The sequence below is a fragment of the Hydra viridissima genome, unplaced genomic scaffold (assembly GCF_058129835.1).
Source record: "Hydra viridissima isolate aposymbiotic clone 2 unplaced genomic scaffold, HvirCarnegie_v1 scaffold_4, whole genome shotgun sequence".
NCBI classification, from domain to species: domain Eukaryota; kingdom Metazoa; phylum Cnidaria; class Hydrozoa; order Anthoathecata; family Hydridae; genus Hydra; species Hydra viridissima.
Window position 1 is genome coordinate 865,603 of NW_028324303.1, and position 25,358 is coordinate 890,960.

Below are 25,358 nucleotides of genomic sequence, written 5' to 3' on the forward strand. Positions count from 1 at the left end.
ATCCGCTGCGCGATAAAAGTCTTTTTATCTAATAAAACTATTAATTTGAAGCGAACTGATATTATGTACATACAATCTACCTTATTGTTACGGCATTTTGTAATCTCAAAGATTTGAGTTTTCTTGCTAATATTTTAGAAGTTGAATTTTCGCATTAAACTACGAACTTAAAGAACTTTTTCTTTTCATTTTTTGGTTTACCAACTTACAGCCTTTTTGAACGATTGGTACAGAATTAAATTTGATGAAGATGAAAGATTGGCTCTTGATGTTGAGCATTGTTTAAAATCTACAGGAGAAAACATCTTAAAGCAAAAGGGGGGGGGGGGGGGGCGGTGGACAAAGAATTAAAGTTTAATGAGAAAACGTACCATATTTATATTTAGGATATATCATTAAAAAAAAAAGAAAAAAAAAAAAGAAATAATTGTAAATAAAAATATATTTTTTCTAGAATACAGAAATAGGTAAATTAAAAAAGAAACAAAAAATGCCAAACTATTTACTAATCTTAAATTACACTTTAAAAAAAAATTCATATATTTTTAGACTTTTTTTCTTTAAAAAGAATTTTAAACTTTCTCTCTGAAGCTTTCTGACGTATTATTGACACCCAAGTGTTCGCATCATTATTTATATACATTTTAAGTTATATATACAGCGACACAGTCCTTTTAGTAATAAAATATTCATCAGCTGAAATAAATTTATCGAAAAAATCTTCATCAGTTGTTATATTATTCACAAAAACAACTCAATCAAAATGAAAATAAAAATCTTTCAACAGAATCGTTAAAATTTTCTCAATAAAAGTAAAAATTACAGATTAAAATTTCAGTGGTTCACTATATTTATTCTGACAATAAAGTTTTAACTAGTTTGATCTTCATTTTTTTCTGACTTTGCACTTTGCCGACTTAATCGATCTATAAGAAAATAATTTCAAGGATAAAACATGCTGCTGCTTACCCTAAACAAGTTCAAAAATCAACCTAAATTAAACTATAGTGTACTGAAAATTACATAACGAATGTACAAATATGTTAAATTTGCACACATTTTGTTGAGAATGGAAAAAAAAAGCTCAAGGTCACTAAATATAAATTTATTAACAACTTTTGCAGAAGAAAAACATTGAACAAACCTGTATCATTGTTCCTCATAATACATTTGTTAGCAATGTGTCTCGGTCCACGCGATTGAAATGAAAAACCAAAACGCAATAAAGTCTGGTTTTTTGCTAAGACTTTACAGATCTTTGTCTCTAGCTGGTGCCCCATCATTTGAGACTATAATCATTTTTCTTTATGTAAAATATTTTTATAGAAATACTGTAGTAACTTCTGATAAATGTGAAAATTTTTATTGAGAAAGGTAAATTCAATATGATACCTGGTTGGCAAGTTTTAACTCTTTTAAAGATGTGTTTGTCTCTAACATTTTGAGGAGTTCCTACAAACAACTGCATAGGTTAAAATCAATAACTTTTTTTTAAATTATAAAAACACTAAAAACAGTTACATTTGAAAACATTCGTTTAGATGACATTCAGCAGAACTACTCTTCAAAAAGATTCCCTAATCATTATTTTGAGAACTCTTGATATCCTATCCTATATTGGTGCTTCTATAAACTTCTCAAAAGCAAAAAAAAAAATGAAGAACTGTGACAAACTAATATTTTTTTATATTAAAAAAAAAAAAAAAATCTTTCGGTAATTGAAGCTAAAAGAAAGTTAAAAAGTTGAAAAAAAGTAAAAAATTTCACTTTGATTTTTCAAATTGACAATCAACAGGTTTTTATCTACTAAATCTCTGTTAAATTAAAATTACAGACAATTAAGTAATTCACATTTAAATCTGTTTCTATAATAAATATATAAATATATTGAAATAAAAGAGAAAAAGCCAAAGAGACCAGTAACTAACTGCAATTTATTGGTAACAAAAAGACTACATGACCTTAAGAGAACAGAACAAATAATAATTCATATATAAAGTACTTACTGAAACACCATCTCTGGTCAGGTAGTTTGATTCTAAATTTATGCACTCTAATGTTTTGTTAACTGTTAAAGCTTCAGCAAACAGCTAAAAAATGAAAAAGTGCACAACATTTTAAAATTTTTTTGAAAAAACAAAACAGCTCCATGCATTTCATATAAACTTCTATTTCTTTGCATTTCTTTTGTTTGTTAACTTTTTCTTTACCAGTTGACTAAAACTAAGGGCCCAAGTAAACACTTCACAATAAAAGCATTTTTGGGTAAAATCCATTTAAAATGCTTTTTTATCTAAATAAAATTGATATAGATTTATGCCACAATAGAATAGATAGCCAAATTATGCTGCATAAATCACATAATCATCAATGAATTAATAAAACAGCAAGGTAATCAAATGCAACAGAGCAGATACCTTACAAACTGAATCTGTCATCTGTGTGTTGGCAAGATATAGGGTTTTTAAATATTTGTTGCTCTTTAGGTTATTTGCAACAATAGTTAATTTTTCAGCAGTGATGTCTTTGTGGTTGTTTAGATTGAGTTCTGTTAGAGTTTCATCAAAACTTGTAAGACGATTCAAAGCTGCATCTAAATTGAGCTCATTTATTGCGTTAATATCTGTGAATTGCTTTGTTTTTGTTGCTTTGGTTATGCCTAATAAAATATATTTTAAAAAACTTTTAACTTGAGTTTTAAGAATATTTATTTCACTTAAATTTTATATCTATATTTAGAAGGAAACAAATCATCGACATCTTAAAAAAATTTTCTTAAAAAAATGTTTATGACAAACTTATGTTTATAAAAACTTTTCATAGTCCAATTTTGATTAGGTGATCCAAAAAAAAAAAAAGAATTGAGTATTTTATAGCTCAAGAATAATAGATCAGTAGTTAATTTTCCTCTAATGTCTTTGGGAAGAACTGTTTAAAAAAACAAACAAACAAGAAGCTATACAAGCAGCAAGTTTGAGAGCAGGTGAATATTGTACAAAACAATATAATAAAACATTTCAAGAAAATTCTTAATTTATAAAAAGTAAAAGCAAAAAAAAAAATTTAATTGCAAAGAGAACATATTCTGAGTATGAAAATATTGAATTTTCAAATGTATTTAGAAGTCTTTTTTATATACTAAATATTCACTTATTCAAAATAGTATATAGCTACACATGTTTTTGCCCATTAGAAATTATAATTTGTGAAAATGTTTAATTCTCTTGAAGCCTTTAAAAATTTATGATACTAAAAATTTCAGAATGTAAAATCATACCTCCTTTATATTTCCTTAAACCAGAACCTTTCAGTGATTCCCATGCTTTATCTGCTTCCATTTGCTCACTTTGTTTCTGGGTTAACATTCCGTGAATACCGAGCACAGCTAAAAAATCAAGTATATTGTGTGATTGTGAAAATAAATTTAAGTTATGTTAAAAATAGATCTACTTTTAGAAAATAAGATTAAAGATTTAAATAAATATACCAGCAAGTTCAATAAGATCATCTTCTGAAGCAGTATCAAGAACATCAGACAAGTCATCTGGAAGTAGTAAAATTGGAGACTTTTTCTTTTCTTTAGGTTTCCAGACTCTTCCCCTTGTCTTTTTTTCAAATGGAACAAAATCTTCAATATTTTCTGATGAAAGTGCTTCTTCCTTAAGATAATTTAGAAGGTGTTCTCTATCAAAGTCACCTGTATCCTCTCGCAAAGTTTGATCAGGAGCACGTTGTGAAGCAGGAAGCAACTCATTCTAATAAAGTAAATTTCTTTATAAGCACAGCATATATATATATATATATATATATATATATATATATATATATATATATATGCTGTGCTTATAAAGTTGAGAAATATGTAATTTAAAGTTGGAAAGTTTCACATTCTTCCATAGGATTAGTACTTTTAACTACTCATTACTGGTGATTTTTCAAAATATTTGCATATTCAAAATAAAGAACAAAATTGCAAATTTAAAATGAGAAAAAAAAAAAAAAAATTATTATGTGTGTGTGTTGTATATGTATGTATGTATGTATGTATGTATGTATGTATGTATGTATGTATGTATGTATGTATGTATGTATGTATGTATGTATGTATGTATGTATGTATGTATGTATGTATGTATGTATACATATATATATATATATATATATATATATATATATATATATATATATATATATATATATATATATATATATATATATATATATATATATATATGTATGTATGTATGAATATATGTATGTATGTATGTATGTATGTATGTATGTATGTATGTATGTATGTATGTATGTATGTATGTATGTATGTATGTATGTATGTATGTATGTATGTATGTATGTATGTATGTATGTATGTATGTATGTATGTATGTATGTATGTATGTATGTATGTATATATACATATACATATATATAAATGCAATAGGAACATCTTACTTCAGGATCGTTTAGTTCTTTGCTAAATTCCTCAAGTTCTTCTTTGCTTAATCCTGATAACAATTCCTCATCCTCATGAAAACCATTCATCTTATATTTTTTAAATTGTAGCTAAACATATATTTAAAATCAAAATCAATCATAAAAACATAAAGATAGAGAAAGCAAAATTGATATTACGCTGACAATATCGTTGTTTATTAAAGCAAACTCCTTTCAGCTAGGCTTTTTAAAAATATTTGCTTGAGGATAAATTGAGTTAAACGGAATAAATTTTAGAAGTAAAAACATTTTGACTCATTCCATTGGTTTATTTGTTTAAAAACAAAAACGTGATGTCACAAAAAGTGACTATATGGGTAACGGAAAATCCGGAAGGAGCTGCAAGATTTTTTCGTTTTCTATTACAAAAAATTGATTAAAAAAAAATTCACAATAAATGCAAAACGGACAGACAATTAGGAAATGGCTGAAAAAAACAATTCGTTTAGCGACCGCTCTCGCTAAACAAATTGCTATTTTTTTCTTTCATCTGTAATTTTAATCTTTTTAATATCATATGTACTCGCTGTCTGTCCCAGAGAAAAGAGTTGAAAAAGTTAACTTAAGCGGGGGGAAGTTTAAAAGATTAAAAAATCTTTACCAATTTTATTCTCCTTTAAAGAAAAAATATATTTCCTAAACGTTTTATCGGTTTGTCAAATTTAGCGAACAAATGTAAAATGATAAAAACATGATGACCATAGTTACTCTCTATTTGCATCCTTCTCATATTTTGTCATGCAAAATACAAGTTATCAAAATCAACAATACAATAGAAATAGCTTGATGCGTTTGACTGATTGATTGCCTAACTAAAAAATTTTTTTAGAAATTTTTATCTATGTTGCTAACAAAATTTAGCATAAATATAAGAAATATAGCTTTAAGAAATTGAATTTAAATTATTCTTTGCAGGAGTTAAAAAATCAAAAACAGTACACGAATATAAATAAATTCTAACCATTACTTCTCTCAACTAAAATTGATTTTAAAGGGTAATCCTGGGATCTGTCCTAAAAAAATTTAGAATTTTGGGGTGAGCAACTACTCTAAAATTCAGCGTAAAATCTCAAAGCTGGCCTAACTAAGCTGTTTTCATAATGCATTCCTGTAAAAAAAATTTATATGTTGTGTAAGAATAAAGATCGCAGTTGATCTAACTTTGTTCTCTATGGGTATAGGTAAAAAAACACTTTTAGACATCTGCGAAATGTGTTGCAGATTTTTTAATGAAATTTTTTGTGTCAATTTAGTTGTGGTAAAGAGTCTGCGTCTTGAATCAAAACATCTTTCTTATAGCATTTTTAGTAAGACTTAGCAAGTCAAGACAAGACTGAGCGAGATCATCTTGGTCTTGTCTTATAAAGGCTTGAATCATTCAAGTTCAACTTTGTCAAACCGCAATTGAAATAATAAATAGTAAGACTCTTCTTGTTATTGATTTTAATTAAAAAGACTTCGGTAAAAGTTTGTCACCTTCGAAGATCATAAAAATAGTTGCAATACATCTAAGATAAGCTCGAATGATTAATTTTGTACTATCGGGTCAGAATAATTTCAAAACACTTGCCATCATAAAAATAACAACATTCTTAACTTACGGACGTCATCAGAGCAAACGCTTTAAATGATAGTAACTACAACATAAATTTAATGACTAACCATTTTAGTATAAATAGAGCAGCTTGAAAATAAAAAACAGGGAATCAACAGTGAAAATGTAAATAGTTAAATCTTAAAAATACATCAATAATACATTATCGGAGTAATTACTTGATCACCGTCGTTTAACAATCGTTAAGAGTATGTTTTTACAGTTTGTCAATAAGAGAATCTTCCTAATGATCATCGGACAGTTTTGGCAACCGGTAACGATCCCGAAGCATTTTTGTCACCGCATCATCACACGTCATCGAATTGTCTCTCTTTAAACTGAAAAAAATTTGATATTTTAAGTAAATGTTAGTTTAGTAATTAAGAAATATTTCGAGTTTTTGATAAATAATTTCAAAAAGTATCTTTTAATACTACAAATATATATACAGCAAAACTCTAAAACTGAAATTTTTCGCCTTAAAAACAAGCGAATTTGACCAAAACGATTTCTGCAGCAGTTATGTCTCTGAGCAGCTACGGCAAAGTCAACATCCTTGTCCGATAAATAGTTAATCATTTTCTGACAAATCATAACTGGTTTTTGTAAACTTTAAAGAAATGGTCATCAAATTTTATTTACTTTCAAAATAACATATCACAGATATCTAGAAACAGTCATTTCAGAGCATATTGTTCAAATAAATTCTATTAAAAACTTGAGAAAACCTTTACGCTGAAAATAAGTGTAAAAAAATTCGGAGTACTCACCCTAGTTAAGGCCAGTCAGTCAAAATTCTTTAATTTGAGAATCTTTAACTTTGATTTTAAATAAACTAAGATTTTAAGATTTTAAGATAAATCAAACTTTTTTTTTTTGTTAATTAAAATTATTTCTGCTTCTGTTTTTCTGATTGTTTTTTTAAAAATATTGATTCATAGAGAATTCAAGGTTTAAATAAAAGCCGTATTTGAACTTTATTTTAATTTCGCAAATATTTCCTTCGAATTGCCTTAAACAAAGTTACAAAATATTCTAAATAAAAACTCAATTCTAGATTAAAAAAGTTAGAACTTTTATAAAATGTAAAACCCCAATTATTTCCTAAAAAACCTGTTTTTTTTTTTTTTTTTCACTCAAAAATAAAAAGATCTCTATTTTTTAAGTAGATGTACTCAAAAGAGTGAAATGCTGGCGGTTGTAGTTCTTCTTCTTACAACTTCTTGGTAATTTTTCTGTGGCGTAAATGTCTTTGCACTTGTTAAAATAATTCCAGCACAAACCGAACCCCAACTTAAGAAATAAGTTTCAAGATCTTGAGATTTCAAAGATCTGAAAATTAAAGTTAAAGTTAGCGTTCTAAAGTATGCTGGAATTTCTACCGTAATGATTTTTTCAACGTTTTCAGGAGAATTTGTGGAATATGAACTATTTATTTTTTTGTGAATTCACTTCCTTGATGCTGAGGCAGCAACTACGGCTAAAAGGGCTGCTAGTTATTATTTTTTGCAATTTTCTTTTGACGAACGAAGATTGCTGCACTTAGAAAAAAGTTGAACATTGTACTTTTAGAGGCTTGATGTGGGACTGAACCTATAACAATAAAGACAGTGCGCCCCGAGGCGTTCTGCCACTGCATCAATTACCTAATATTAGTTGTTTTTTTTCAATAGTTTGTTTGACCTTATATTAAGTCATATTTAACAATAATAATAATGAATACAATATTAATATACATTCTACAGTTAAAATAGTCTTCAATTAAAAAAAAAAGAAAATTAAAAGATTTATTTAGTTTGAAAATGTTTTAGAATAACTGCATTAAGTTCTTTGATAAGTTAATAGTATCATAAAAGTTTAATATGGGTTTTAAGTTTTAAGTTTTAAAATTTATCTTGTAGTCACATAAAGAGCTTCGCGCAAACAATTATTTTCTCTGTAATCTGTCTGATGCAGACCAGATTTTTTCCGGAAACTTCTCATTTCGTCGTTGTCACAAGCAAACCACTTAACTCAAAAAATTTCGAAATTAATTTTATTTCATCATTTGTGTCCAAAATTTACAAAATAACGTCTAAATTAAAAATTGCTTAATTACATTTCCAGTATCCTTGCAAGATTATTGAATTCACAAAGATTTATAGGTGATTACATGATATTGACAAAATAAACAGTTTTTTTGTATGTCTTGTAAAATTTAGTTTTTTGGACGCGTTTTGCTTGCAACAACGACGATTTCTTTAAATTGAAAACCGACTCACGGCAATATCTTAAAAAAAACCACTAAAAATATGCTAAGTAGATTTAGGATGGTTTCCACATCAATTGTGAGTTAAAGGAAAGTAATTATATGTTAGGTTTCTTAAAAAAGTACAAAAGCGTTAGAAATGAATTTTTGAAACCACAAAAATAATATTTTAAGGGTTTGTTTAAAATTTTTTTCTTACTATGAAACTTAAATCCTTTATCTACTCATTTTTATCAAACTTTGAAAAAAAAATTTTTCTCTTGTAGCACGTGTTTCACAGTTGTCATATGAGGTGGTGAGAGTCAAAGTGGTATAACTCACTTTACTACAACTTTTCATGGCAGAGTGTTTTATCCCATTTAGTGCAAAAAGATCAGGTTTAATGTTAGAGATTTTGAAAATATTGGATGATGTTAACAAAAGACTGTTTTACTTTTTTGGAACTGTTTGAACTGTTAATGTTTATCCGGTAATAATAAAATTAAAGTTTAAATGGAGTTATACCACTTTGATTCTCACCACCTCATATGTAGCGTTGACACTTATCCTAAAACCTGCTTTTTTGTCTGATTTATAATGTACTCTTGGTTTCAAATGAAAGATTAATGTACTTGTGACATATATGTTTTGAATTTGCTATTACGTTACAGATGTTACAACCGAAGGTAAACGTTCTATTTTGAGTTTGGGCTGGTTGGTATGGCCACTTTAAAACGTTTTCAATAGGATTAAAAATTTCTGTTGCTATTTTTAAACTGAAAAAAGCTGTTTTTAGTTCTTTTACCCCTGTAATATTATAATCAACATTTCCACATTGGCTATAATTTGCATATTTTCTACTTTACAGTTTGGTGATTAATTGAATTTACGTCATCATATAAATTTATAGTTTTACTAATCTTAGATAAGGCTCTTTTTCAAAAACGATACAGCTGCAGGTATTTAAGATCAACTGTCTCAATCTAAATGATCGTCAATTTTTTTAAACTGCTCTAAATTACTTGGATTAATGCACGGTTCAATAAAGATTATGTGAGAAGAAGCTGCTAAAGTCACATTTGAAAGGTTCTGCTCTAAATAAGCAATTGGAGCGTTTAATTGCAATTGGCAAAGCGAATCTTTAAACAATTTTTGTGTTGTCAACGCGACGTTTGTATCGAATGGAAAAATTCCGGTCTTTTAAACCGCTTTTTATATTATCTGTTACAAAAGGATCGATTATGAATAAATTTAAAGCTACTCGTACACTTTCCTTGTTTATTTCCTGTCCTTCTTGGTCGATGTGCCATTGTCGGCAAAAGGATTTCCACATTGCTTAGATTGGCCCAAAAGCAGCTAAATCGAGCGGCTGATTAAGCAAAGCTTGCTAAATTCAATAGAAAAATTCTCCAAACATCCAGCTTGCTGCGTACACAAGCATACCTTTTTAACAGCATCAGTACCATCGCGTAATTGACTATCTGTATACTGAAGGTATACAGATAGTCAATTACGCGATGTCAGCAACCAGCTTTCGTCTTATTTTTTTGTCGTGTCATTATAGATAATATTCATTTTTGGTTTTACGGTAAAAGGAATTAATGAATCATTAATTGGACTTACGGTAAGTATAGAATCACATATTTTTAGTTCATACTTTTAGTTCGAACATTCAAAAATACTACATTTATACTATAATGATGAGCAGTTTTGTTAATATTAAAAATTATTCATGTTTTATTTACCTAAGTTCAATGTGGAAATAACCTTTTAGGTAACCCTTTCAAACTTGCTAGACTTGCTTGAGAACCCTCCAATTGCAGTTACTTAAAAAAAAAATGTTTTTTTTGCTCTATGTAAAAGTAAAAATATACTGCAGTTTCTTTGTATTTAAAAAGAAGGTACATGGCTATATTTTTCATACATAAAATACAAGGAGAAAAAAAAAAAAAAAAACTACTTGTCGCAAAATTTCTGTTGAATTTCGAAAACTTACAATAAATATCAATTCATGGTAGTTGTGGACGAGTTTTATATAAGGGAAAATTACACACGTAAAAATATTAGCCCGTATTTCAACCCGCTCCAAAATTTCGCAAAACTATTTCCGAATTGAAATGTCTTCAAATGGCTTCTTTTCGAGAAAAAGATGGGGAAAAGTGAAAACTTTCAGAAAGTTCTTCTTAAATTTATTTATAAAATACTTTTTTTCTCTTTTATGAGTTTGACTTTTTTTTTTCTACAAATAAAATTTACGTTTCACATTTGTGAGTTTTCCTTTTGCAAAGTTTCCTTAGTAAAAGGAAGAGGAATTCTTCCTTTTTATTGAACGATTGGTTTTTGTTTTTTTCTGAAAAATATGTAATTCTCCTCTATGTTAAGTATTTTTTTGATAGAGGATTTCTCCTCTTTGTAAAGTTTTGTTTAATGTTTAAATCTCTCTCTTAAAAAAATTATTTCTTGTAAGAGACAGTCTTCCCTTCGTGAAGCTTTTTTCAATGTGTAAGTCTCTCTTTATTGAATATATTTACTTTAAATGTGTAAGCGTCCCTCTTAGAAAAAATAGCTCTTGTAAGATTTTTATGTAAAGTTTTTTTTAGTTTTTGTAAGTCTCCACTTATTGATCTCTGGCTGTTTTGAGATGATTTTCGCTGATAAAGGATACTCAGAGTTTGCCTTCATTTGGGCAATTTTACAGATGAGGCAAATACAGTTTGATGAACGAGTACATTTTGTTGGTTTGGTAGTGGAAAAATCAAAGAGCTGTGGTAATTGAATCTTTTCTCCATTTTCACACCTTCGTATGGCTGTTCTACAGGCCTCACAAAAACAACAGGGAATCTTTGAATTATCAAAAACGATAGATATTTGAAGAACAGCAATTACCTTTTCTTTAATGTTTGTTGTAAGCTCTCTAGAGACTTTTTTTATGCTCAGAAAAAAAACACGTTTTCTATTTTTTTCATGATCTCTTGATTTATTAGGAATTTTAAATGAACTTGCTGTAAAGAATCATTTTAAAAGTAAGAAAAGAAATATAAACAACATTGCAGTCAGATTGAATTGTTAGTTTACAACCAGCTTACGTGATATTAGCTTCACAAGTCTACCACTCTGGTACAATAAAGGAAAGGGTTTATAGTTAGAAAAGGCTATGTACATAAATATTAGCTTACCTTTTTAAAAAGTATTTGTTACATAGGGATTAATTGTAAAATTTATGAAAGCAAAGATAATTTAAGTTTCATATTATGACCAATAAATAATAACGATGCAGCAAGCACAAGAGTAGGTAATAAATTTGATAAATTAAATACAAGCTCCTAATTTGATTAAAGAAGAATAAGAGATCAAAATCTTGCTTTTAATATTGCCTAATTACAAATTAAGTAATAAAATAATGATGCTTATAATAATCTGATGTGATTATAAAGTGAGACATTTTGAAAGCAACTTTCTCTCACGGACCCATTAATTCCATTTCAAAGTTTATATATTTGAAGTTGACTAGGTGTCCACTATCACCACCGTAGAGGTTTTCTCTGGGTCAAAAAGTTAGGGTTAGATCAGAAAAAATTCAGGAGTGTATGCTACTCGACATGAAAAATGGGCTTCTTGTTATCGCGACTTTCCACATGCGGATACTGACCCAAATATGATGTCTGAATCATTTCACAACAAATTGAAAACCGTTTATATAAATAGACGACCGAATAAAAGGGAAGATGATCTGTTCAAGTTACTTTTAGAAAAGATTATTATTGGAGACACAAAAGAGACAACATTTAACTTGGAACTGTGATTTTCCCCCAAAAATTTAAAAAACGACACAAAAAAGGAATGCTGGTTTCAAACTGCGTTTTTAAATGTTCATCAAGTCAATACACTGTAAAAAGTCAATCAAAAAAATTAACATATAAAGTTGACATTTTGCAAGATACCTGTAAAAAAAACTTTATGTTCATACTTATGAATAAATCCAGCCTGTGTTGGTTTGTGTGCGCATTTATACAAGTGAAGTTGCAATGACAAGGTTAACCCTTGTAAACATATTTAAAAGCTACAATCATTCCTTCTGGGAACTAAAAAAAATTAACTAAAAGAATTTTCAGGTGAATCAGAGAAGGATCAGATGATGAAAAAGCCACAAATATTTAATAATGAGACTGAGAGGTTTAAAAAAAAGTTGATGAGTTATGTATATCAGTAACTATTCCCTTGGTAATAAGTCTTCAACTTCCATCAATAAACATACAATAGGAAGACATGATTAGACAAGTTAAAGCAATTGAAGGTATAAACTCAATTGATGTGCCTATAAAGGCAACCTTACAAACTAAAGTTTTGAATTTGGCACCAAATAAGAAGTTAGTTAGTCAATCTCAGCCTAATAAGTTCAGAAAAACAAGAAAAGAGGAAAGGAAGAAAAAAATAAAACCATACCAATATCCTGAACAACATCAAAAAGAGGAGATTTAAAATTGTATCAGAAAAATATTAATTTAATACAAAATGAAGAACTTGCAACAGTGTGTGATGACATCAAAGCTAGTGACTTTACCAGTACTCTTATTAGGTTAGTGCTCCTGCAGTGTGCATTTTTGTTACCATATTTTTTCTAGTGTGTCAGTCGAGGACCAACCCACTTTTTGAGGCCACTTTTTGTGTTTTTGAATTCTTTGAATTTAAAGTTTGTTTTATTCTTTTGGTAATACTGCAGTTAAGCGGCGTAAAATAATTTTTAATTTTCGCTTGATTAAACTCTGCGATGGTGAAAATGAAAAAAAAATTAATCTGTAAGTGACGTTGCGAAATGTGAAAGAAAACCGCATTCGAAATATGGAAAAATTCGAAATGTTTAAAAAGAAAAGAAAAGAAAAGCCTCATAGAAAAGATAAGTAAAAGTAATAGTCACTGCTAAATTTTTTTATTTTTTCATTTCTATTATATATTATACGTATTGTAACTATATATACGAACATTAATTTTAATTAATTCTGCACTGAATAAATTGTTTACATTAAGTAAATAGTTATTCTTAGTTAACATGGTAAGTCTTTGTTTAGATGGCTATGTAACGTGTTGGTCATGGGAAACCAAGTGCTCCAACAACTATTGTTGCTAAAGATGAAATCCTGAACCACGTGTGTTGCTGGCGTCAAACATTTAAAGGGTTTCCAATATTTTCGGCGTTTCTATCTTGTGTGTCTCGTCAGTATCCTCTGTAGTTGATAAATAAAAAAGCTATTTTCATAGCCACATATTTTTTAAAAACATATTTAGCAAGAACAATTATTGTGGTACCCTATATTCCATAATTGTAACAAGAAAATGGCCTAAAACAATCTAAAATTGTACAATCATAAAATATACAAATTTAAATTCTTTACATAATAATGTATTAAGAAATATTAAAAATATAAATGATAAAATAGTTAAATATTAACAATAAAAACAAAAGATAAAAATATTAAACAAAAAAGTATTTAAAAAAATAACCACTTTGAAATTTATATGCTTAAGTTTTTAAAATTATTTTAAATACTTTTGGCCTCTGCGAGCGAGAGCGATAAAAGCAAAAATATTACACGGTTTGTAGATTTGGTGTCCTAATATCAATGAAATACCCTATGGAAACCCTTTTAAAGGGTGATAGTGCATGTCATATGGAACACAAAATGAGTGATTTGAAAATCCTGGATTAAAATCCAACAGACTTATTTAGCTTTGAATGTTTTACTACGAAAAACCCATACATTTAGGCTATGAGTAGCCCAAAAAGTTTGTTGAAAAAAAATTTTTTTGCATTTTTTTTTACAAAACACAACATATTAGCCTGTAAAATTCAAACCAATATTCTTTAACTAATTTATTTTCTAAGTGAGTTTGTTTTCAAGTTCTGTTACAACCTTGGATTTACATTAATGGATTACAGAGAAAAGGCATGTTCTGAAGAAAATTTTCTTTTCTAAAAAAAATTAAATTCTCTTGCTGTTGTAGTCAATGACACATTTTAAAAGGTGACTTGCATAATTTGGGTGCAATGGATCTCTCTTAAATCTCTCCCAGTGAGATTTGAAGTTGGAATGTAGAGCTTCTGTTGCCTGCTCACTGAAGAGGCCGAGTCCAATTTGTTTCATCTTGATGAACTGTGGCACGTGGTAAAACACTGCATGCACTTTGGGAGTCACAGAAATAGGAAGGTTGGTGTAGCTAAGTTTGAACTGTTCAATCTTGGATTCATAGTCAGGGTCCAGGCTTTTTCCAAAGCACGAAGTGACCACTGTCTTGAATAGTGTGAGTGTTTGAATGAAGCCAAGAGCTGGACTGAAACCTTCATTTTCTGAAAGCTGTTGAAGCGTATCCAGACCTCTTAGAAGCTTCATGCAATCGTTCCCATTGAAATGCCCCCCATGGTAAGGCTGGATAGGGATATGAAGTGATGGAGGCCATTCCTTGGCCCTTGGCCACAGGTCGCAAAGATTTTTAAAGATGTGGTTCACAACTCCAAGTAATAAGTGGAGCTCCATTGGTGGAATAGCCTCAAGGACAAACTTGTCATCTTGAAATTCAATCAAAGGCACATGAATGACATTTTTGAATTCCTTCGACTTTCTTGAATCTCCTCCTGTCTGGATGTATTTAGAATGCTATCTTCTGATCTGGCCAAAAGTCCGAAGTTGTCCACAATTTTCAAGATCTGGAGATGTAGCATCACACCAACAACAGTGGTGTTTGCTACTGTGAGACTGAATGCCACAAAGAATGTTGGCCAGCTTTAGGTCACAAGAGACAACCAAAGAACCTGTTTGGCATTTTTCTTTGAGGTCAAAAACGGCCTTCACATTCTGGTAACTCTCAGGAGTGTTTTGTGACAGTGCTATCAGCATCTGCTGCTTAACACTTGTTTTTTTGGTTGATGCTGGTGCCATCAGCTTGATTGTCTTCTGTACTGGACTGTGTGGAGGAGTCTCATCTTCCTCCAACACAATGTGAGTGAAGCTCACTTTCAGAAATGATCCACCACCATCAATCCTGAGTTTTAAAATGGAAGATTCTGATAGTTTTTGTGATGCTCTGAAAACATCACTGAGATTGCTGAGGCTCTGGCAAAGCACAACTTGACAAGCTTGACCATTCTCTGCCAATCTAATGTTGCTGACCATGAACTGATCATTAAGTTTCTGGCCGGCTTGAGCAAACTTCAAAGGAAAACTTGGCTCCACCAATCTAATTGGGCTGATTTGATTTAGTGCTGAACCTAGTTTTCGCATGCCATTGTTTGAAAGTCCTGTACTTTGCTGAATTTGAACCATATTTTCTGTTGTGAGTGGTTCTTTGAATAGCTGCTGAGCCAATGACAGACCTTTAAAAACAATAAAATAATATCCATTAGGAAAAAAAAAATTAATTCTTGCAATGAGAATGATTTAAAGTAAAATTAGGTTGATGAAATAAAATTGAAGCAGGGTAATTAATTAAGAGATGAATTTTCAACAAAAGCAGTTGCAATTAGCATTTTAACTAATATAAAAGCATTCTGGTTTCTTTTTCTCATAATTAATTACTACAGGTCATAGATTAAATGTTTGTGAATCAACATTTTGAGTGCCTTTAATTTAGCATAATAATACTATGATAATTAACTAGACAATAGAAGTAACTACCTCTCCTCAATGGAAAAAAGTTTTCCACAAGGCTGACTGAGTCTAATAGTGCCATTTGGAGATGCGCTTTTGGATGCTAAGACTGCTGCAGCCACTTGCTCTGCACCTACGGGATCATCTGTGGCCATTCTTCTCAGGTTTTCATGGCGAGTTCTAATGGTGCAGTTGTGAGGAAGTCCTCGGCCAACAATTGACAAGCACTTTGTGCAGCGCTTTTCAGAACTCTAATAAGTTTGCTTTGGAATTTTTTCCTCTGATTTTTTGACTTTGTCAAACGGATGCTTCTCCTTTCCTTTGATCTTGGCAATTTGGCATAAAAGGCACTCACAAACTGACAAAACTCTGGTTGTAGGTTTGATAGAAATTGACTTGAAGTCAAAAACTTTTTCCAATTTGAGATTTGCATTAAACAACAAGTAGCCAAAGGCACTCTTTCATCACTAAAATCTATGTCTGTTTGAATCAGTTGAAGAATTTTCGCATTATCGTATGCAAAAGCTTATAAACTTCTTGACCAAAATTATGCTTTGGATGTTAATGAGGGATTTCAAAACCCTTTATTTTGGGCTCCCATAGGCATGCACTTTCACCCCTTAAAAGGATTTTCATAGGGTATTTAATTGATATTAGGACCCCAAATCTACAAACCGTGATTAAATGATTTTACGCCGCTTAACTGCAGTATTACCATTGATTGATATAATGCTAATTAGGTTCATCAATATTTTTTCAATCAACTGGTTCATAAAAATACTAAAAACTTTTTTTAGACATGGTCTTCAAAAACTTTCTTTTATTTCTCTGTTGGCTCTCAAAACATACTTCCTTCAGACTTATTGCAAAAACTGCAAAAGACTAATGAATATTTTCAGAAAGGCTGGCTTCCTGAATTGTTTAGAAAAAAGGTTTCCTTTTATGAAATACTGTGGGCCAACAGAAGATTAGCATTAAGCCATTTGCAAAGTGTAAAGCTTTAATGGAAAGATATTGACACTGAAAATATAGATCAAGTCTTTATTCCATTTAATCCAACTAATTCTCATTGGATTTTAGTAAACCTGAAAGTAAAAACAGAAGAAATAACTATTCTTGATCCACAATATTCAAATACTTTATCAAATAATTTTTCACATGCTAAGTCAATTGCTGTTGCCAAAAATATTTTCCAGTGTATATTCAACATATTAAGCACAAATGTTGTTTTAAGACAAAGCCATTGTTTACAAAAGGATAGTTTAACTGTGGTGTTTATATATGCTACTATGCATTATAGTTGTGTGAAGGTAAAGTTTACAATTTATCTTTCATCATTTTCATTAAACCTTAATGTCATCTTAATGTCACATTAATATCCACAACCAAACGTAAGAATTTTCTATAACACTTTTAGCAAATCATTTAAAAGTTTAATTTTTACTAATTGTTTTAAACTTATCTCTTCGCCATTTTACTTCTCTGTGTAACTTTTTTAGTTTAAAACTTATACGTGAGCTTATGTTGAAAATGGTGGTCTATTCTTATTGAAGTATTGTTTAGGCAGGAATAAATATCTCTGTTTTAAGCCTATTTTAGTACAACTCTAGAGTTTGTTGAAATCGTTTATTTTAAAATAAACAACTTCAACTGTTTTTATTGTGAGCACAAAAAAATTATGGTTTTAGACTTTGAATCGAACACCAGCGACTTTGATATGAACATTCCTGTTGCCTTGGCAGTTGATGCAGAGGAGAACTGCTCAGTTACAAAAAGAAGACAACATGTTGTAAGTTTAAAGATTTTAAATTATTATGCACCTTGAGAGAAGTTTCTCTTACCATAGGTATAAAGTGATACTATTTCCCATCAATAATCATGTTGCACAGATTCTTTATTTCCCATGCACTTTGAGAATCTATTCGCAAGACCTTTTTATGTCTTTCATAATAAGGCCTTGCATTTTTAAAATCCTTTCTTTGAGTTATTGCATTATTATATAACTTATTTAAAATCCTTACTTTGAGTTATTGCATTATTATATGACCGCACAAAAGTGGTATAAGTCTTATTTGTTACTGTTACTAAAAAAATAGCAAAAGTTGCTTGATTAATTTGTGCTTTCTTATTTCAAAAAATCAATCTTTCTCAGAAACTAAGAATTAAAATTTTTAGTACCACTTTAATAAATTTATGTAGCATATCTTCCTTATGGAATAAACTTTACAAAAATTCCTTCTTCAAGATTATTCAAGATGAAACAAATAAAATCATTTACAACAGCAGGGCTAGTTGGTAATGGTTAATGGCTGATAGGTGAACATACATTGCTTTGTCATCACTGAGGGTTGGTAATAAAGATTTTTAAAGTGCATGATAATTAATTATTTTCACACACTTTTTAGTTTAATGCACAACAGTTTAAAATGGAGACAGTACCTCGTGTGCAATATTTAATGGAGTGTGTACTGCCAAAAGTTGAGCATCTTTTGACCAATTGGCTCTAAGAATTTATCATATCCTTCACTGCACAAACATTAACTCCATGCCAACAGGTACTTTTAATTTCTTTAGACTATATATGTTATTTACATAACATTAAAAAAATTTGAAAGTGTTCATTAACACTTCATTGATTACTGTTCTCTTACCCAAGGTTGGTTGTAAATGGACTATTATCAAGAGTGTAAACAAGATTGCCATCATTGACAGGTGGTCATACATAGACAAGGTGGCTGGGCCAGGATTCCAAAGCTAGAACCAAACTTATGTTTTGTAAATAATTTATTAATAACTTAATACAATAGAACAATACCTAGCTTTCTAGTAGGATGAAACAGTGCTGAATTGAGAGGCTAATCAAAAAGCAAAATTGATAATCAGAAATGAATAATTAGTCAGAGTTGAACAGCTGAATAGCTTGAAAGTAAATTGTAACAAAATCACTGTAACTTCATGAGACTTACAGCAAAATATTTTCTTGTTTTGAACTGTTTGCAAAAATAAGGCATATTTTTCTCTTTTTATTTGTCAAATCAATTCAAAACATGGGTCACAATTTGTACTTAACATTCATGGTTATCATAGAATTATTTTTCTTTAGATGTTTTTCAATGAAAGCTCAATGATCACTGTATCAAATACTTATAAATAGAAGAGTTTACATTACATATCTTGTAATGAAAAAAAAACTGTCAAAGTTAATGTCATAGTTATACAATTTAATCTAATTGTGGCATGCGACAAGATTTTCTGTGCGTCATAAAAAGTATCTTCAAACAAGAAATTAGTGGATGTAAAATATTTTTGAAATACTGGGTACTTGCAGCGATCCTATCAAAAAAATACAAGAAAAATACCCAACCTAGTTTCTTATTTTAGGTGCAGTAACAGAAATGAAATTTTTTAATCGGAGGATTGGATTTTCATGCAGAAAGCAAAACTTTATTTTTTTCTTTTTTGATGCACTTAAGAGATCATTTGTGTTTAACTTCATTTTATTTGATTACTTTACAGATTCAGTTATCCCTTTAATTAATAATCTTTTTTTTTAAACTTTTCCGGTTCTTTTTGTTTCTTCATTTTGTTGGAACGGTTTCGCTTTATCATATCATCAGAGATCCTCGTGGTCCAACTCCTCAAACTATGAGAAGAGGATTAAATTGAGTCTTTGATCAAACAAGACTGAAGTCTCTTTGAAGTATCGCTACCCTCAGCACTTCTCTTTGTGTCTCCCCCAATGTTAGTCACTTCTTTCTTTTGCTGAGTCTTCAATTTTGCCTTTTAAATATTATCGCTAACTTAATAACTGTGCAATTTAATTAATTTGAAAAAGTTCAAGGATTTTGTCAATTATTTCATTGTGACACAAAGTTTCAAGAGACTCTTGACTTTTACAAGTTGAATATTCATCTACTATAGCTAAAACTCACAACAAGAACAAGAAATTAACTTTCAAGAAAATAAACAAATCGAACTTGAAAAAATACATTTTTGGTTGATCATTTGTAAAATGTAGAAAAATTTAAACAAGAAATCAAAAATAAATATTTTTGTTTTGTTTTACAGAGTTCATTTAAATTTTGTATCTCTTTATGCTGAAATGAGGGAAACTAAACCATAAATAGAAGCCTACGAGTTACAAAACAAATTCCGATTTATTAAAAGTGAAAAAATAACAAACATTTCTATTAAACATTCAATTTCATCTGACCCGACGATTCATCACATTATTTGTCTAATCACTTCAACAATGCAAAAGCTGTCGTTGAGTGGCTTGGCCCAATTTACGCCGTTATAAAGTAATATTTGATTGCAGCAACACTCATTGTGTCTGAATTACAGAAAATTTGATCGAAATGATGAAAATTCCCGTATTTCAGAAATAAGTGAAGCATAAATAGAAGCTTACGAGTTAAAAACAAATTCAAATTTATTTAAAGTGAAAAAAAAAAGAACTTTTCTATCAAACTCGCGATTTCATCTGACCCGACGATTCACCACATTATTTGTCTCATCACCTCACTAATCCAAAAGCTGTCGTTCAGAAATAAGTGAATTACTTGGGCTTGGCCCAATTTACACCGTTATAAAATAATATTTGATTGCAGCAACACTCTCATTGTGTCTGAATTACAGAAAATTTGATCGAAATGATGAAAATTCCCGTATTTCAGAAATAAGTGAATACTGGATTCAAAAGCGAAAATTTGTTTTTGCTTTAAATGTGGTTTTTTGCCGCGTTTAACTTAATCTCAGTCACTGGGCTATTAACTTCGCACATTTGCACATCACAGTTTCTTCGCACATCACAGTTTCTAAATAAATATGTTAACAATGAAAATGGATTTTAGATCTTTTTTATTAATGCAAGAACTCTCAAAATTGCATTAAAAAAATTGTAATGAAATCGTGAAATCGTGACGTGAAGCCGATTTTTAAGGAGAAAAAATGACTTTAAGGCAGCAACCACTTTATGGAAAATCGTACCTTAAGTTACAATGCAGTTTCTACTTGCCATGAATTGAACCGCTAACTCAGGTAACAGATACTAATAATCCAAAAAACCATTTATTTTTATGCAAAAAGTAACTTTTGAAAAAGATTAAAAACGAGTTTCTTTGTGATTTGGAAGACTATTTCTAGCCTCACTTGCATATTCTAAACCATAATTTGTAAATATGCGATATCATATATGAAATCCAAAATCAGTGTTAAAATACATTAAAGATGCAAAAAAAGAAAACTATAATATCTGGGGCACTAATGTTAAAATTTATGCGTTAAAATCTGCATCTATAACTACACCAATAATTGTTAATTATAAGTCTCATCAGTTTATAAAGTATTCCTGAAAATTTTGATAAATAAATCGTATAAAAACCTAGATACCTCTTCTGCACATTTCCTTTAATTCGCTTTGAAAAGTAATCAGTAGCTGTTCATTCTAACATAACCTTCTAGATTTTTAAGAATACATAAATCAACACCAGTAATTAAGCAGATGTTTTAGTCCATTTTTGAAATTGAATCTTAAGAGACAAAATAGGTAGCAACATAATCTTTGAAATTTTTATTTACACTAGATACCAAAATCCTTAATCAAGAAAATTTCATATTGTGTTATCCTAAATGCCTACCAACCAGTGGCGTTGCGTGAGAAAATTCCAGGGGGGGGGGGGGGGAGAGACCTTATTTTTCCCAACTGCTTAACATAGTTTTCACAACTTTTTTTTATAATTTAAGAATTCAAAAAATCAATTTTTGTCCTATTTACAAAATCTACTGATTGTTATACTACATTGCACTCACTCTCATGAATTGCCAATTATCAGTATTTATTGACTTCTTTTAACAAAACATAGCTTCCTTTACATTTATACAAAATATTCAATTCAAAAAACGTCTAAAGGTTTTACCCATTCATAGTGAAACTGTATCAGTCCAAAAAAATGTTACAATTTACAAATCCAATAAACTTTACAAACCATTTTGGCAGCATATATAGCAGTTTAAAATTTTACGGAAATGAATTAGTACAAAGGAATATGGAAAATATTATTTTATTTCAAAACTTATACGCACAATATTTTATCATCACTATCATTTTTTGTCTACTGTTTGATTTTAATATGACGTTTCTTCAATTGAACCCATCGTTTAACAAGATGTTCGGGGTTAACTCCTTTACAAAGTTCTTTTTCGCACTTTAGTAGCATGAGGCTATCCAATCTCTCGTCACTCATTGTTGCTTTCAGATGTGATTTTACAATCTTGAGTTGACTGAATGAACGCTCATTTGATGCTACACCATAAGCAGCTGTGATTACAAAAATGCATAGTTTATGGGCTTGTTTCAGTATATCCTTTAACTTCACATGGTACAAAATGTCTTGCAGCGTCTTAGCTGGTGTTCTTGATGACTTAAAATCTTCATGACCTTCTTCTAAACAGATATCTATCAAAATTTCCATCTGGCTTTTCAGCACATGAACGTCAGGAATATGGTCCTTGTATCCAGGAGGAAAAAGTTTGTTTGCTTTTGTTAAGTTTTCAATACTCAAATTATCCTTATTTAAAGGAAAACTAAAAATTTTGGTGATAGGGGCAAATATTTCCTTTAATGCTGCCGAGTTTTCTGTTAAACCCATGGCTAAAGAGTCTATGACCTCTTTGAATTCTTTCCGGTAAAAAGCTTTCATCTCCATTGCTATTAATCTATGGTGTCGTTCGTAATCATTTTCTGCATCAATGTGTAATTTCCTAGAAAATATTACTGCACTTTCAATCAAATTATTCATAGCATCTGTATCGTTACTGATATTTTGTATGTTCTTGGCAGTACTTTCAATTACATTTATACTGTCGATAACATTGAAGTTTGGACTTTCTAAGATTTCTGTTAACATTTTTATCTTCTCAATGATATTCTTCATGAAGAAAAGAGTAATAATGAAATCAAAAGTTGTTACTTTTTTCAGAAGTCCCATTGCCTTAGTTCTTGTGTTAGTATCAAAAATCTTATTATTTGAGGTGCTCTGAAGAAGATCAACAACCTTCTCTAAACACTGATTTAAAGCCTTAACAGATTTTGCTCGTGCGGTCCATCTTGTTCTAGACAGGTTTACAAGCTGTAGTGCACTGTCAATGTCTTCCAGTTTTTCTTTTAAATGACTAAATCTTTTTGTGCTTGACGTGAAGAAAACATGCAACTGTTCGAGGACATTAAACAATTCTCGTATTAAAGTATTAACATGCATGAATTCAATCGATTTTTTTTTTTTTTTCAATCGATTTTTAATCACTTGTTATTATCTTGATTTTATGACATAACCAACTTTCAAACACTGCTCTTGAACATGCATTGCATGCATGTTCAAGAGCAGTGTTTGTTCTGTGGTCTTGACAAGGTATGTAGGGTACATTATGGCCAACTTCTTCTGTTATATACTTTTGTACTCCTTTAAATTGTCCAGACATTGAACTCGCGTAATCATACGACTGAAAAGCCATCTTTGATGTGTCAATGCCTTCTTTATGTAAAGAAGATAAAATTAGCTCAGCCATCCCTTTTCCAGTCTTATCAGTGCATTCAACGGATTTCAAAAGCCTTTCCCAAATCTCACCGTTTTCACTGGCTGTTCTCACAACTATACTCATTATGTCCTTAAGTGACATATCGGGAGTAGTGTCGGCCATCACGGAAAAAAAATTGGAGCTATTAATTTCTTCTATGATCTTTCCCTTTAATTCAGTTGCAATTAAACTAATCATTTCATTTTGAGACGATGGACTTGTGTATGTAACTCTATATGAACGAAGGGCTCTATCTTCAATCCAGGCTTTTAGTGTGGGATTGTGGCAAGAGATAAGATTCACTACTGCAACAAAGTTACCTTGATTAGCACTGTCCGATTCCCTAAACGCTAGCCCTTGGCTTCCTAAAATCTTGCATGTATCAATAAGAATTTCAACAGTTTTTCTATTCTGTACCTCTATTTTTTGCTCTTCTATAAGAGCAAGTCTATTGGATTTATCAATAAGGTGATCTATATGACCTTTTTTCATAAGAAAGTGACAGTATTCACTTAATGCAACTTTATGTGCTTGAGAGGTAAAGTGTGCCTGAAGCTTTCCAAGTTTTTCTTTCCCATAGCTTTTCATCTTGGACCAAGATCTTACCCCAACATTTATCCAAGCATCTTCAGTTTTTCCCTTCTTTCCAAATACCTTAGGGAAAAGCCGGCAGACAAAACAAAATGTGGCATCCTTCTGGGTACTGTATTCTAAATGTTCAAACTCTTTGTACCACTGGGGATTAAATCTATTTTTACCGTCACTTGGGAAACTAGCAAGTTTTGGTTGGTGTGGTCCTAACTGGATTAAATACGATTTTTGATTATCCGTAATTGTATGTGGACGCAATCCTGGGTCATGGATTATCAATGCTGATGAATCTGATTTGTCAATTATAATACTTTGAGCTTTGATATCGAGTTTTCTTAAAAAAGCATTTCCCATTTTCAAAACATTTTTTGACATTTCCACCACAGAACTTGTTGCATTTACAATTTCAATCGCAGCGAATTTTTCATTTACTAATTCTTTTTTACAGTACTTTTTATAAATGTCATTACAATCTTTAAGATTATCTATTAAAACACCCAAATTCCCCATGAGCAAAGTCCAACTTGTTGTTTCACTGCTTACTTCAGAAGTATCCAAGTTAATAATATTCATGTCATCCTTTTCATCCGGTCAGGAAACTGGTTTAAATGATCTGATTTAGAATTTAGTTCTGTAAGTTTCTCTGCTTGTTCCTGGACTACAACATAACCCGAGTTTTCCCCTTTTGCATCATTATCTTGAATTTTTGAACTTGCATCCTCTTCAAATTTTTTATCAGAAGATGTTGATGTTTCAATTATTATCAAGTCTAACTTTGTATGTTCACTACTTTGTATTTCATCATCCACTTCGACATCATCACCAGCATTCTGATGAACCATTTTTCGTTTTTTTGAAGCTAAGGAGGCTAGAAAAGGATTCTCTGGGGCTCCCACTGTTTGTATATGAACCTTTCTACCACCATGAACGGATCTTTCATGACTGGTTTTATAGTCGTTATTAAATACTGCTTTGCATACGCAACATTGTAATTTATATCTTTTGCTTTTCATAGTTAGTGCTGGAAAACAAATGCAGATACTATAATTTACCGTAATTTTTAACTGATTTAATGTTTATAAAAGTTATCACTCTTAATAAGTGTGATAACTTTTATAAACATTAAATAAGACAAATGTTGAAATCAATTCATGGAAACAAATATTCACATTTCAAAGTAGAAAGTATGAAAAAAAAAAAGAATAACTGCTTTTAGTCAAACATACAGAATAAACTT

At 30.1% G+C, this 25,358-nt stretch overlaps 3 protein-coding genes, 2 long non-coding RNA genes and 2 pseudogenes across 6 annotated transcripts; 2 read left to right on the forward strand and 5 right to left on the reverse strand.

Moving 5' to 3' along the window:
- Positions 1-424: 424 nt before the first annotated feature.
- LOC145183317 (tropomodulin-2-like) lies at positions 425-4,611 on the reverse strand. Its single transcript, XM_090086415.1, has 8 exons — positions 4,453-4,611; positions 3,488-3,755; positions 3,278-3,385; positions 2,418-2,659; positions 2,007-2,090; positions 1,393-1,452; positions 1,145-1,289; positions 425-926 (listed from the first exon to the last, which is right to left on the reverse strand). The coding sequence occupies exons 1-8, from the start codon at positions 4,540-4,542 to the stop codon at positions 871-873; spliced, it is 1,053 nt and encodes a 350-aa protein (XP_089942541.1). The 5' UTR covers positions 4,543-4,611; the 3' UTR covers positions 425-870.
- A 1,589-nt stretch (positions 4,612-6,200) lies between these two features.
- On the reverse strand, positions 6,201-6,655 carry LOC149889318 (uncharacterized). Its single transcript, XR_016452076.1, has 2 exons — positions 6,538-6,655; positions 6,201-6,426 (listed from the first exon to the last, which is right to left on the reverse strand). It is a non-coding gene; the product is annotated as an uncharacterized LOC149889318 (long non-coding RNA).
- A 5,252-nt stretch (positions 6,656-11,907) lies between these two features.
- Positions 11,908-17,267, forward strand: LOC149889319 (uncharacterized; annotated as a pseudogene).
- LOC149889320 (uncharacterized) lies at positions 13,899-16,394 on the reverse strand (annotated as a pseudogene).
- Positions 17,268-17,270: 3 nt separating the features above from the next.
- On the forward strand, positions 17,271-19,382 carry LOC149889321 (uncharacterized). Of its 2 annotated transcripts, XR_016452174.1 has the most exons (5): positions 17,271-17,346; positions 17,644-17,744; positions 18,361-18,510; positions 18,612-18,730; positions 19,059-19,382. It is a non-coding gene; the product is annotated as an uncharacterized LOC149889321 (long non-coding RNA). The 2 variants fall into 2 exon arrangements; XR_016452173.1 differs by lacking the exon at positions 19,059-19,382 and having other exon boundaries at positions 18,612-18,773.
- A 2,686-nt stretch (positions 19,383-22,068) lies between these two features.
- LOC149889322 (uncharacterized) lies at positions 22,069-23,214 on the reverse strand. Its single transcript, XM_090084177.1, has one exon. It carries the CDS (start codon positions 23,212-23,214, stop codon positions 22,069-22,071), a length of 1,146 nt encoding a protein of 381 aa, XP_089940303.1.
- A 37-nt stretch (positions 23,215-23,251) lies between these two features.
- Positions 23,252-24,475, reverse strand: LOC149889323 (zinc finger MYM-type protein 1-like). The gene has a single exon (XM_090084179.1). It carries the CDS (start codon positions 24,473-24,475, stop codon positions 23,252-23,254), a length of 1,224 nt encoding a protein of 407 aa, XP_089940305.1.
- Between the last annotated feature and the right edge of the window lie 883 nt (positions 24,476-25,358).